Source organism: Pinus tabuliformis, chromosome 7, assembly GCF_031772625.1.
Source record: "Pinus tabuliformis cultivar Carrire ecotype Pingquan chromosome 7, CPIR1, whole genome shotgun sequence".
NCBI classification, from domain to species: domain Eukaryota; kingdom Viridiplantae; phylum Streptophyta; class Pinopsida; order Pinales; family Pinaceae; genus Pinus; species Pinus tabuliformis.
Window position 1 is genome coordinate 747899611 of NC_142293.1, and position 14907 is coordinate 747914517.

The window sequence follows — 14907 nt, forward strand, 5'->3', positions numbered from 1 at the left end:
CGTTGTTTCTGTCAAAGCAGAAAAGTGTTTAAGGAGGCGGGACCAAGGTAGAGGGAGTCACTACCTCGACGGATTTCTAGCCAAGGAATCCAGATCTGAGTTGCAGTTGCAAGGAGGATTGGAGAGGAGTAGCTCGACAGCTGGCCAGAGGATTTCTAAGAGGGAAATCATGACTTAGAGGGCGATTTCCAAGTGGGAAGTCGAGACTCAGAGGGAGTCCAGAAGAGGAGCTGAAATGGAAATCAATGGATTGAGGGATCAAGACAGATTGGACGGAGCTTACAATTTTGTCATCTGGAAGGCCAGGATCCTGGTAATCCTGCATCAACATCGCATCAAGGACTATGCCTTGAAAACCATGGCTATCCCAGTTGACCCTGCTGAGAACGAGAAGTATGAGGATGCAATGGCAAGGGCGAAGTGCATGATCCTAGACAGGGTCAAAGATCATGTCATACCACATATTGTTGAGAAGAACACAGCAAAGGAGATGTGGGACACCCTGACCACCTTATACTAGGGCTCTTCCGTGCAGTGGAAGATGTTATTGGAGAATCAGCCGTGGTCATATCAGATGTAGAAGGGAGAGCAGATAGATCCATTCCTTCTCAAGTTGCAGGAGATTCGTGACCAGCTTACTTCCGTGGAGTCTACACCGAATCCAGCATTTATGGTTAGGACTACCCTGAATGCAGTCTCCGAGGAGTGGGAGACATTTGTCCAAAGTATTTTGGGCAGGGATACTCTTTCCAGTTGGGAGGAGATGTGGGCAGCTCTTCGCGAAGAAGAGTCAGGAGGATGACCAAGGCGGGGAGTAGTGACAAGGGAGGTCGAATCAAGAAAGAGGAGGAGGAGGATGTGGCTCTAGCATCTGCGGGATAGTAAGGGAAGAGGAAGAAGAAGGACATATCCAAGGTTAAGTGCTTCCATTGTGGGGAGCTGGGACATTATGCATCCCAATGTACCAAGAAGAAAAACAAGGGAGAGGCTTCTAATTCAAAGGCAGCTCCAGCTAAGGCGAAGAAAGAGGTCGACACTGATGACGATTGTGCCATGAGTGCTCATGCACCTCTAGAAAAGAGGTGAGGAGACATCGAGTTGTAGTCAGGAAGACTACATGCTAGGGGCAGGATCCTTGAGGTACCCAAACTCTTGGATCACATCCGGCTACAGGAGCCCTTAACGGCAGTAGCATGATGACAGGTGTCGAATGGAGCAAAGTGTGGAGAAGCGGCAAGGTAGAGCTAGAGTGCAAAAGTATGTAGCAGTGCAGCAGAGGTTGCAGCAATGCGAGAGGCACATAGGTGTTTGCAGGAGCGCAGTGGCAGCAGAGGGAGCACAGGACAGCAGTTGAGGTAGCTTCAACATCACGAGGCTTCTAGACTGACTGGATGTCAGTATTTGGGTGAAGTCAGTTACTTACTTCTTGGTAACTGAGTTGCAGTGCAGCAGTTAGCAGTGGCAGTGCTAGGGGCAGCACGGGCAGCATATTCAGAGGGAGCTGCAGTACAGATGTAGCAGTGGCAGTGGCAGTGTCATGGGCAACAGTACAAGAAGCAGCAATGCAGGGGATGTGAGGCAACAAGCCAAGCATCAGCACAGGTACCGATGCAGAGGATCAGTGCGATGTTTCTATAGTGAAGCATTACTAGTGCACAGTTCTCGCTAAGAGGGAGTGTTGATTTGTGGTAGCATCGGATGTGCTCTAGCAATGAAAATTGGTGGAGAGGCTAAGGCACATAAGATCTCCAAGACCCAGAAATCGTTTGGGGAAATTCCACCCGGATGGAGAGATATTAAAATAATTAATATTTTTAATGGGGTTCCTAAGTATAAACTTAGGAAAATTAAAATATTAATGTGTATTAATATAAAACAGGTGAGAAAGTTGTAAATGACGAGGATCAAGCCAAATCTAATCTTAGTCGTTGATTAGGGACTTAATCTCGACCGTTGAATCATCAATAGGAAAAGTATAAGAGGAGGCTTGAGAGTCAGTTGGAGATACACCAAGTTGATCAAGAATTCGATTTTCTGGGGCAGGGTTTACAGAGAAATCAAGTTAGTGATCTGTTGCAGTGAGGGGTAGTTCGGCAAAAGGCCGAGAATACATATCAGAGAGGCAGAGAAAGTGTCGGAGAGACAGCCCAGAGCCTAGGAAGGCTGAAACAGAGGCAGTCAAGACTGACACAGAGGCTGAGTGGGCCAGCGCAGAAGACACAGAGGGCCAAGAGGCTGACGTAGAGGCAGTAGAGGCTGCGCAAAGGCTAGCAGAGCTGACGCTGGGCTGAAGAGGTAGCGCTGAGGGATTTTTTCATGGGGCAAACTGGGAGATGAGAGGCAGACGCAAAGCAGAAAAGGGTGACGCAGTCCCTGGAGGGTGACGCAGTTCCAGAGAGAAGCTTGGATCAGGTTTCTCTGTCCAACTAAGGAACTGTCTAAGTTGTTGTGGGATCACTCATTCGGTTGTTGATCAGCCGGAATATCTGTCTCCGAGGAGAGGTACTTCTGCCAAGGAAATTCTCTAAAGGGTGAGCCATTTCTTGCACCCTAGTTGTATTCAGGAACTGCATAAGAATAAAACCCTCATATCTGTTGCACCGGCTTTCTCGCATTGGGTTTTTCCGAGGACGTTTGTCCAAAAATAACGATGTCCCTTGTGTGATTGTCTCAGTTATTTCAGTTGTTGCTCTGTATATGTGTTAAGGTTGCATATGTGTTTATTTCGGTATTTATATTTATAAATAACTTGCTAATTGAAAGAACAATTAGGAGATAATAAACCAGAAAATGCAGTAGGGATTTCTAATGTGCCGAACATAGAAATTTCAACAGTGACATATCCCAAGCCCTAGCTTCGAGATTGGTTTTTGCCCTAAGTTTCCCTTGGCTAGTTCTTCGTAGGGATCATTTTGCACCTTCACCTGAAAATCAATTCTTTGATCCTATTCTCCTCCTTGTCTAGGTCAAGTCTATCATTGGTTGCTAAACTCCTTCCTCTTGACCTAACCTAGATCCACTTGGTCCTGCATGGTCCCATACCTTTGACAAGTCAACTCTTCAAAAACCACTTGGGAAACCAAGTTCAACAAGGATTTTAGGGTTTTGGAAGCTCCTTACAATTCACACTCCCCAAACCTAGCCCTTAAATCCTCATCTCCTTCTCCTAGAAAGCCTTGTACCTTGCTTAAGAAGCAAGCAAGTCCCATTCTTGAGCCTCCCCTAGGAAAGGGTCCCCGAGATCACTTCACATCCATCTTAGTTGATCTATCATTCATAAGTTATTTTCTATATATCGGGTCTCCTCCCATTGGTGAAAGTCCGTAAAGAGTAGGAAGCTTTAGTTGTGGTGACAGTGGGTTTTAGCTTCATTGTTGCTCTTGACCTAGCAAGTGCCCCTCTAGGACCCCCTGCTAGTTTGAGTGGTAACAAGGCCTGAAACTGCATATTATACCTTTCACTATCTTCTAAACACACCTTTTATGCCTTCCAAGTCTGTGATCACATTATTGTGGTTAGGGCTGCTTTATAGTGCCCAGTATTTCTAATTTATCTTTTTGGGAAGCTCAGTCTTAGTTGACCAGACTTCTTTGCCATAACTTGTAGCCCTTGTGGTCTCCTTTATGCCCTTGTGCAAATGAACCTCACTCTGGTACCATGTGGAGAAATCTAGGGCATCTTGCATATAACTTGATTTCTCTTCTATTATGACATTATCTTATGATGTTTCACTTCTTATATCTTCTTTCTATTTGGTATGTTCTTATAATTAAGACTAATGTCAATCCATGAAGATCACAAACAAAAAGGGAACACAAGATGTAGGCACACAACTTGGGCAAAACCCCCATGTAGGGGAAAACCCAATCAAGAACTCTTCCTTTAGTAGATTCATATCACAGTGAGACAACCAAGACTCTTGAAAACTAGACCAAGAAACAACCTTCCATCCATCAAGTCAATCTAGCTCATATATGTTGATATGTTTCTTCATATGACAATGGCAAGTAGCTCATCTTGGCTTTTAGTCAAAATGCCAATCATGCAAATTAGAACCTCGGCCCTGTAATTATACCCATCTTCGGTCCTATGGCTTCTTCAAGGAATAACTATACTCAGCTTTGGTCCTGAAACCATATCATACTTTGGTTTCCTGGAATAATATTATTATTTCGGTTTTCTGTATTACTTCAGTTCAGTTGTAGTGACTTACTTTGGCCCAGTAATGGTTACTTGCTTCAATCCCTCGGCCCTACAATAAGTTACAGTGTTATACCTCAGCCCTGCAATAAGTTACAGTGACTATGTTATACCTCGACCCTGTAATGGTGTCTCGTCCTGTTCTCGACCTGTAATCATCCTTACTTGCTATGTCTGAGATTTGTCCGAACTTCATCTGCATCTGCCTGTGGAGCCGAGTTTACGTGGGTATTTATAGTGGTTTCCAACTGTAAAATGAGTCGACATGAGTTATTTGAGAAGTCGACTGGTAGTAGATCAGTTTGGAGGCCGACTTGCAAGGTGATTTGATGGAGGATGCCTTTGACATAACAAAATATATTTGATTTTGACTTGAACAAAAACCAAAAAGCCTACAATGAAGGCTTGACCTATGACTACGGACCCAAGCATGAAATCCATGCTTTAATAAGTCAATTTAATGATAATAAAAAAAAATCTTTTGATAAATATATATTACATTCTACAATTATGAAGACCAAACCTAGTTACATTCTTCAACAAGAGGGACTAATATCCATGTGAACAAGAGCTTGAGGAGGTGTTAGAAGTCTATACAACCTCCCCTCACGAATCCCAATAACCCTAGCTTTTTCAATACTAGAGTCCCTTCCCCAAACAAGAACTTTTCCATCTACAAAGGCAATTCTATCTCCTTTATCTTCTAGACAAGAAATAGAAAGTAAATTCTTTTTCAAACCTGGGACATAGAGAATGTTGTTGAGATGAAGTTTTCCACCATCTTCTAGTTCCAATGAAGTAGATCCAAGACCTTTGACTGCATAGTTATTGTTATCTCCAAGCTCCACTGAATGAGATGATGATCCTTTTGATAAGGTTTGAATTTGTCCACTTTCTCCTGTCATGTGTCTTGAGGCTCCACTATCAATGATCCAAGCATTGTCATCATCAAATGTACCTATAAGTGCAACCAAGAATCCTCCATTTTTTACTCTCCTAGATAGATTGTAGATGATCTTGACACCAAAGCTTCTTGCAACTTTTAAGAGATCTTTAAGGGTCTTGAGTCCCATCTTCAAATAGCTTGCCATTGATGAGAGAGATCTTTCTTCCAAGAGTGTTTTCCTTCCTTCAAATGATAGCCAACAAAGTGATCTTCAAATAGTCCTTCCTTCACCTTAGCTCTGATACCATGTTGAGAAATCAATGCTTGTAGTTATTAGGGTTTTGATTCCTCTTTTCTTGATAATTACTTGTGATATGTGTTGGCTTCTTTATTTCTTTATTATGTTATATTTCATCAAGCAATTACCAAATCAAAAATGTATGAAGATCACAAGAACAAGAGACACAAGATGTAGGCACTCAGCCAAGGCAAAACCCCTCTCCTAGGGGAAAACCCAGTCAAACTCTTCTTCTGTAATAGAACCAAGTCAAAGTGAGACAATCCAAGACCTTTTGACCAAGACAAAGACCTCCTCCAATCACCAAGTCAGCCCTCCTTCCAAGTAGACAAACTCTGCCAAAGTCAACTCCTTCAAAACTGCTTCAATCTGAAATTTTGGCCCCCTACAACTCAGAATTTCGGACCTGCAGTCACTGCAGAAATTTCAGCCCCTACAACTTGCCCAGAAACCCTAGAAATCTCACACGTGAGAGAGAAGATGCCCCAAAACTTCGATTTTTGTTCTTCCTTTGATTTGACCTTCTTGTCCTTGACTTCGCACTTCTTTTTCTCTTCCTTCACTGCAGATCAAACTTGTTGATGGATGAATGCCAAATAGGTCAAATTCTCCTTCTATTTATACTGCTTCCACGGGGTCAAATTGCCCCAAACAGGGCCGACTTCATCAAGGCAAGGCCGACTTGGTGAGGAGGTGAAATATGACTGTTTTGACTCAAAATATTTTTTCTTTACATGATACAAAAGCACAAGAAGGGTCTAATAAATATGACAATGACTCTTATGACTCAAGAAAACCCTAGAAGCCTACAATGGAGGCTTTGACCTAATAAATAAGTAAAAGGAGCATGAAACCCATACTTCAAAATATTTTTATTTTTCAATTTTACAATAAATACATAATGATAAAGTACAATAGCAATTATGAAGACCAACCTTAATTACATTTTCAACACTTGCCACCAAACGAAACCTCGTGTGGTCTCTTTGTAATTCCTAGGGAGGCAAACTCTAATCAATCACCCACTAATCACTCCATCAATCAGTCCTATAATTAGTCTTTCAAGCACTCCTTTGATCAATCCATTATTCCAATTTGGACTCCAAACTTTTATAAATACCTAATGGATAGTGTGTACAATTGTGGAAATATACTTCTTACATGTTGTCCTCTTATGTGAGTACTGCCTCCTTGTCATATTAGTGCACACATCAAAAGAAAACATGCTTGTTCTCCACAGGTATGTAGGGAAGGGGAGATGTGTCGCTGCTCTTTGGCCTGATGATGTATCAAACTTGATGTACATGTTTATTGTTTGATAATGATATATCAAATGCATTCCCTCCACATTAAAAATTGATATAAAATTAAAACTTTTCCACTAAACAACATGGACTTCTACTAACTTAGACTTCTGATATTGGAGAAATCTTGTAAAGCCACGACATGTATGTACTGAATTGGATTGTTTCTGTTATAATAAAATGTTCTTGGATTTTGAGTTTTACATTAATTATGTACTTAGATAACAGCTAGGATATAAGATTCCATAGGCTTCCATGATAAAGATAACCATGAAGTGTGAAAAGACTAGAGATAGACATCCAATTTTTTCAAGCATGTGGCACAAGCTGCCCTTTAAAGAACCTTCAAATGAGTTATGATCCGATGAAGATTCTCCTTGTACTCTATAAGAGGCACATGCTGCCGCTCATTACTCCTCCCTAGGAGAGCTGCATCATTGGCTCCAAAGAAAACTGTCACCACTAATGGTGGCTTAGAAGACTTCTGCACAAAGAAACAAAATTATAGCTTTAAGGATTACGCTCAGCAAAATAAGCAAAACATAAAAATAAAATCATTCAGATTGGTTCCTCATTAAATAGAGTGATTTTAAACAGGATTAACAAAATTTTGCATGCTGGTTTAAAAGCAATGTCATAGAAAGAATTTCATTTTCTGACTGCTATAAGGGGAAACTACAGTCTAGACTCTAAACCGAAACTACATCGGAAAGAAGTTGCAGATTTAATCTAGCTAGACAAGTGACATGGGTGGCTTTCTGAGAATGCATTCCAGCATATAATCTGAGTACCAGAGAAATTAAAGGGAAACAGGCTTATGTTATCCAATAATCCCTAGGTATTTTATACATAATCTACCATCAATATTTATTGTGTTATACAAGAAACTCTAGTTGAGCAGCATAGTAATCAATTTGGAAGACAAAATAAACTACAAGCTAACAAAACAATCCTCTTTTGAGAAGAACTGAGCATTTCCAGGCCCTCGTCTAGAATAATCTGCATTTAAACTATCTTCAAGCAAGAAGTATGCTAAGGGATTAATGCAATTCTCTAGATAGATTATTACAAAAACGATTTTTCAGAGTTGTATTCATTGGAAAACAGAATTGTTTGGTGACTGCAGCTATCTAGTGCACTCATCCTTCATTGGGAACTGGTAGTGCTTGAGAGTTTCTGCCTTGTTCACCTGATATAACCCCATGGGGGGCCATATATGGGGTAAATTGTGCATGTAATGTGCAAATGTATATGTAATAGGGTCAGCCTAATAATGAAGGGGCCACATGTGCACTGTTTGAATAGGTATATATAGAGATGATGTAATTGTTATTGAGGACAAGTGAATGGTGTGTATGAACATATTGGGTATTGGAAGGCGGTTCTCCTATTCTTTGAGTTATTGTGTAACTTATCTCTTATCTATCTTGGAGTTGTGTTCCATGCTCACATTCGTGTACAGGATGTCTACTTCTGGTTTTTTATGTATTTGAATCATAACATCACCCTTTGGAAGTTTCAGTGTAGATTTGTTATTGATGCTGAGGTTAGCTCTGTGTCTGCATTTTGTGCTATGTGGAATGATGAGATACACCACTTGTTGGCAAAAGGGTGCTTTGGGATCAAGAATGCTGAAGTCTTAGATTCTTTAGCTTATTCAGACTTTATTTCAGCATTAATAGCTCTATGGAAGAGGATATAAGGTCCTTTGTATATACACTTCCACTGTTGCTTTGATTTCTGTAAGTATAAGATGTAAAAATTAAGAGATTTTTCAATCCTATTGACTAGCAACTAGATCAAGTACTTATTCCTTTTTAGAGGGTTAAGAATCTGATTGAATACGTAAGCTCTTTCAGCTAGATGCCTTGTTAAGGGCCAGATTGAACATGCCAATAACTTCATATTAAAAAGGCAAGGTAGGACAATCACACACTGGTTAGTAGATTATACCATGCAAAAGAAAAAAGCTTCACACAGACTTTCTATTTGTGAAAAAAAAACCAAAATACTGTCGAAGGCAGGGTTAGCCTTAGGTGAGCATATGTATGAGATCCTGCAAGATTGAGCATCCTGGCTGCATTTACTGGCCATCTAATCAGAGTTACAGGTAGATCTGCTAACCTTCATTGCTTTGATCTCACCTGCATGCCCTATTTCAGTCATCATAAGGCTTGAGGGGGTCCAAATGGCTGCCCCACCATGCTATATCACTCTTTGAAAGATACAAGGATTTTCGTTTAAAGCCAATACCAGTGTCAGCAATGACACCACTGAAAGTCCCCCACAAGTTTGTTCTGAAAAGTTACCACGAGGTATTGAGATTGTTGCTGATTAAATCTATGTAGAAATTGCTATTAATGAATATATTGTTGTTCGTGAAGGTTTAAGGCATCAGACCTGTTGACCCCTACTGGTCAACTACCCATGCAGTGCACCCCGTCTTTTCTTGACAAGAAGAAGCAGCACCTGATCAGCATGTCCGTGCCATCCTGCCATCATCAGCAGTTTGATCTTTCTGATTGTAAACCTAGTCTGCATGTATTAACTGTAAATAATCTTAGCAGACATGAAGTCATGTATGTAATTTGCCTAGGTGGACCTAACTTTCTGATGATAATCTACGTCCCGGAAGGTTTTTTGTCTCACCGATCCACGGATCGGCAGAGTTTTCCTTCAAACCTGACCCCAAAGCCAGGATTGATTTTGTCATTAGAACTTTAGGAGAATCCTAGTGTGTTGATCTGCTAGATTATCGTTGTGTCGCAGAGCTGGGTGTTTTGTGAGGGTCTGTATTAAGTGGGTTCATCCCTTTGAGATGTAAATTGTAAAAATCATGATGAAATGTGTCTTGAGGGTTGAAAATGTTGTAAATCCCCTCATGAGTCCTAGGTCCTAGGTCCTAGGTGATGTTCCCAACGGCTTAGTTTGATGATCCATCTTAAAATGAATTAAAAATTAAAAAAATGAATAAAAATAATAAAAAATTAAAAAATGAAGCAAAAACCCTAACTAATAAAATAATAATATTTTAAGTTAATAAATCGACGGATGAGATCAAGAGATGTCTTGATCCTCATCAACGGTCGAGATCAGTTCTACATGGATCACCCAAAACTAGCCGTTAGGATCATTTCCTTTATATAGGGTCTTAGGGAGTCATTTGAGATCATTTGATCTGTGAGTCAAAGACTGAAGAAGCTCTCTTGTAAATTTGTTTCTGGTTAATAAAGAAGACTTTGGGGTCCATATCTTGCTGGTGTTACTCTCTTAAAATGCTGTGAGATTGTTTTAGTTTCTGCATATTTTATTTTCAGTCATTGATAGTAGCTGGTTTTCAGAGCATTGTGAGTACAGGTATCTTGCTCACGTGCTAGGGTCTGAATGTTGTAGGTTTTCTGAAGTAATGGCAGGTATCTCCATTACTTCCTGAAATCTAGCAGCATTCTTGCCCTCTTACTGATGGTTGTTTCTGAGCTGTGCAGAAAAACCCTTGTTGAAGAAGATTTGGTGGGCGTTAGGGGAAGTTCTCGGCTGAACCAGCCAACTCCCACAAGCATTTTCTGCTGAGCCCAGTGGATTTTGATCCTGGGTCTATTATTCGGTTTTATTTTTCTGATCTGCATGAGAGAATTTTTGAAGTTTTTTCACAGTGACAATCTGAAATTTCTTTTCCTTAAAATTTTCCTGTTCTTATTGTTAAATCTGGCTGTGAAGGGGCCAAATTTGTAAATTAATTAGCTGTCTTAGGGTTTCAGATTTTCTGTTCTAGGGTTTCAAGTTTATTTTTTGGCAGTTTTCATTAGGGTTTCTTCTGAAGATTTGATTAGGGTTTTCAGTTTTGGGTCTGAGGCATATTTCATCAGGATCTTGTTTCCATGCAATTGCAGGGACAAATTTATTGGCAGATCAAGTTTGCTTCCGATTGCTGCTGAAACATATTGTGCCAACGTGAGAGCCAAACGTGAAAAGGTGCGTTCTGCGTGGTTCAAATCATCCCAGACGTGAGTGTTTCCAAAGCCATCTATAAATCCCGCGGATCTGGAAGAAGCACGCAGATGTCAAAGCGTGACAGGCATGAATAAAGCTCGAATCATGAATTGCTCCTCTCGTTTCACGTGGCCTGATCAAAATTCAAGTTTGCTGTGAGGAGATTTCTGGATACGTGATAAACTGAGAGCTTTCCTACGTGAATGCCAGTGCATCAACGCGTCATCGTATTCATCATATCTCCGCTTTTTAAATATGCACCTCACGCCAGTTTCAGATTTGATTTTCAACTGCACCGTCCCCCTGTCAATACACCTGCAAATACACAAAGAAATCGAATTCCATCGCTCAGGTAACGTATTGCTAAGGTAAACTCCTAATCGGTTTCGAAATTTCTTCAATCCCCGCTAAAAATTTGTGTCTCTGAAGCCCGAAATCTGTCAACGCGCCTGAATCGTGAATTTTTTTCTCCGCCTGCGGTTTTTGTTTTCTTACTCTCAGTCGCCGTAGGGTATCACGTTATGCACAGTGGATTGTTATATTCATTTATGCGCTTACGTTTTAGTTCGCTTTAGCATCGGGTTCATATGTAGTTTCGATTTATTTTTTTTTTAGATTTCAATCTTTGCGTTTGAATATAAATTCATTCAAAAAAAAAAATAATATGTATATTGAAAGGCCAGCGTAGGTTTATTTTATTTTTCATATTTAATTTTCATTTGGATTTAGGTTATAGTTTATATTTAGATTTAGATTTGGTTTAAGTTCTTTAGCTTTAGTTTTATATTTTTTAATTTTGAATTTAAAAAATAAAAAATAAAAAAATAAAAAAATCATAAAAAAAAATGTGTTTTGTATTTTAGTTTTTGTTTAGTTAATTTTATTTCATGTGTTAGTTTTTAATGTTAGTTAGATCTTAGATTTTTTTTTTGATTTTGCGTTAATTAGATTTCAATTTTAATTTTTTTGATTTTTAAATAAAAAATGAAAAATGAAAAAATATATTTTTTAGTTTTATTTTTAATTAGAATTTAGTTTTAGAATTTTAACCTTTTAGGATTTTTAATTTTTTATAACATTGAAAAATAAAAATTGAAAAAAGATTTAAAAAATGTTAAAAAAATAAAAAATTTGTGGGAAATTATTTTTTGCAAGTCTCAGGAGCTTTCACGTTATATCTTTATTGCTGAGATCTAAAGTTTTCAAGCCGAGATGCAAAATCGATATCTGGTTAATGGTTTATAATTCTCGTGGTATTTTAAAGCATTCATCTTTTCAAATTTTCAGTTGCCAGATATCGTTTTGAGCATTATGATTTAGCCGATGATAGATGATTACTGTTCATGGTTCATGTCTCTATATCATTTAACAAGTAATCATTTAAACATTGACTCCACAAGGCACTGGTCTGCAATTAAATCTCTAAATCCATCAAGCCCTTTTATCATCGTATCTCGTGTCTCCCAACCAACTGGTCGACAGTTGGTCTCATCACCTCACAGGGTCTACCCCCCTTAGCCGCGGGAGACAGGCTTAAACGGAGGGATCGGGGATCAGAGTGACAGCCCCCGGTCCGAGCGTTGTCGTGCCAATCTGCGCGACAACATTTTTGGCGCCGTTGCCGGGGACAGAGTTTTTCTGTTCTTGGGGTTTCATCGACATTCAGCTTCTCATCTTCTCACCTCTCATTTGAGCTGGCAGATTCAATATTCTGGCATCTTTTCATCATATATCAGCAGCATCTCTTCGGTTTTGTTTCTTGTTTGGGTGGCGACTCCACTTTTCTCATTTTTCCCAGACAAGAATCTTTCCTCGTATCTGCTTGTGGTTTCTTCTTGGATCTTAGAATCAGTTTTATTGTTCAAGTGGCGACTCCACTTCTTTCACCTTTTGATTTTCTTGAGCAAAGAGCTAGTTCTATCATCCATCTGATCCCTTATTGTTCATCATGGATTATTCATTTAAACCATGTCGTTTTACTCACCGTCTCCATGATCTTCCGGAGGAGGCCACTCCTAAATTACCTATTTTTTCAGGTGGTGATCCAATCGCTGTTAGAAGGCATCTAGGCTTGTTTGATCGCATCATGATCATATATTGCAGATCCCCTCAGTTTAATCATGAAGATATCAAAATGCGTTTATTTGTCCTTACTTTAGAAGATGATGCTTTAAATTGGTTTAACAGTTTTCCTAAGGATTCTTTCACTTCTTTAGAAGACATTGTTGATGCTTTTAAAGATAGATATGGTTATCCAAACAGATTGCCTTCTAAAATTGTTGATCAGAAAGAAAGTAATTCAGCTGTTGAAGAAAGATTTCAAGATCAGAATGTGTCATCAACCGGAAATATTGCAGATCATCATAGTGGAAAATCAGGGACAAATAATAGTGAAAGGGAAGAACAAAAGCAAATTATACAAGATCTAATGATGCTGGTAAGAAATATGGAAAGCAATCAAACTAGTCTTATCAATGATGTCAAAACTTTATGCACCCACCTAGAAAAGCGTAATAGGGAGTTGGAGGTCACACAAAATCAGCATGCTAAGGAAATTGAGGCCATAAAAACTAATTATGAAACAGAAATTAGAATCATGCATAGCAAGATGTCAGTCTTAGAGGAAAATATGGTGACCATGAAAACTGATCATGATAGGGAAATTGACTCTATGCAAAATAAGCTTTTAACCATGGATGAGGAAATGACCATCATGACTTTCAATCATAATAATCAAGTGGCTGACATACAAGCAAATCATAAAGAAGAAATAGATTTTATGCAGCATTGCTTGATGGACATAAAGGAAGTGAGTGATAAAGTAATAAAAGACATGCAAGAGCACCATGCCAGACAAATTAGTGTTGTAAAGGTTGAACACTCTAGTCAGATAGATGCATTTAGAATAGAGGTTCAAAGGTTTCAGCAATTGGAAGATGAAAGAAACCAGGTGACATCAATAGATCAGGAGCCTTCTCATGTGCTGCAACAAGATCCATCTTATTATGAGGAGGTTGTTGATTCGATTGAAAGATGGTTAATTGAAGGTGATCCGGACAGACTTAAGAATGATAAAGATCAGATGCGGGCTAAAGAAAGACATATCATGTATACTTCATCTGATAGTTTTGAAACAGAAAGTTCCAGATCATCAGTAATTCATCCTGCCAGAAAGAAGAAGCGCAAGAGGAAGAAGATTAGACGAAGATTTGATGCATCAGACGGCCGTGAGCAGCTTGATTTTCGGATAGGAAGGAGTCCTACCATATGCAAAATTGGACATGGTACATCCGACAAGCAGCCGACAGATTTGCCTGAAAGCAGGCAAATGCTCAGTATGCACTATATTGAACACGTCTGATGCCCCAGGGCATCCTTTGTATCGTATTCCTAACCCTACTCCTTGTTTTTCCGCATTTTTATTTTTGCCTTAGATAGTTAATAAATGAAGAGCTTTCGTTTTTCCTGTCCTTAATGAATATGCTGATTTTTTGGGATGGACGCTACTTATTTTTGTGTTGTATGGATGCAGATTCTGGATTCTCACATTCCTGCAAGCAGCAACGTGTCCCCAAGTAGAGCCAGATGTTGACCCCTACTGGTCAACTACCCATGCAGTGCACCCCGTCTTTTCTTGACAAGAAGAAGCAGCACCTGATCAGCATGTCCGTGCCATCCTGCCATCATCAGCAGTTTGATCTTTCTGATTGTAAACCCAGTCTGCATGTATTAACTGTAAATAATCTTAGCAGACATGAAGTCATGTATGTAATTTGCCTAGGTGGACCTAACTTTCTGATGATAATCTACGTCCCGGAAGGTTTTTTGTCTCACCGATCCACGGATCGGCAGAGTTTTCCTTCAAACCTGACCCCAAAGCCAGGATTGATTTTGTCATTAGAACTTTAGGAGAATCCTAGTGTGTTGATCTGCTAGATTATCGTTGTGTCGCAGAGCTGGGTGTTTTGTGAGGGTCCGTATTAAGTGGGTTCATCCCTTTGAGATGTAAATTGTAAAAAATCATGATGAAATGTATCTTGAGGGTTGAAAATGTTGTAAATCCCTTCATGAGTCCTAGGTCCTAGGTCCTAGGTGATGTTCCCAACGGCTTAGTTTGATGATCCATCTTAAGATGAATTAAAAATTAAAAAAAAATGAATAAAAATAATAAAAAATTAAAAAATGAAGCAAAAACCCTAACTAATAAAATAATAATATTTTAAGTTAAT

General features: G+C 39.3%; 1 protein-coding gene across 2 annotated transcripts in view; it reads right to left on the reverse strand.

Annotated features, from left to right (window-relative positions):
- LOC149249695 (SGNH hydrolase-type esterase superfamily protein) overlaps positions 1-14907 on the reverse strand; it is a 249009-nt gene that overhangs the window by 118737 nt on the left and 115365 nt on the right. Inside the window, exon 3 of one of the 2 annotated variants that reach the window (XM_089458764.1) lies at positions 7032-7169. In XM_089458764.1, coding sequence (XP_089314890.1) covers positions 7032-7169 — 138 coding nt within the window. Of the gene's footprint in view, positions 1-7031; positions 7173-14907 lie in introns of both variants that reach the window. The other variant, XM_089458763.1, reaches the window with a different exon arrangement.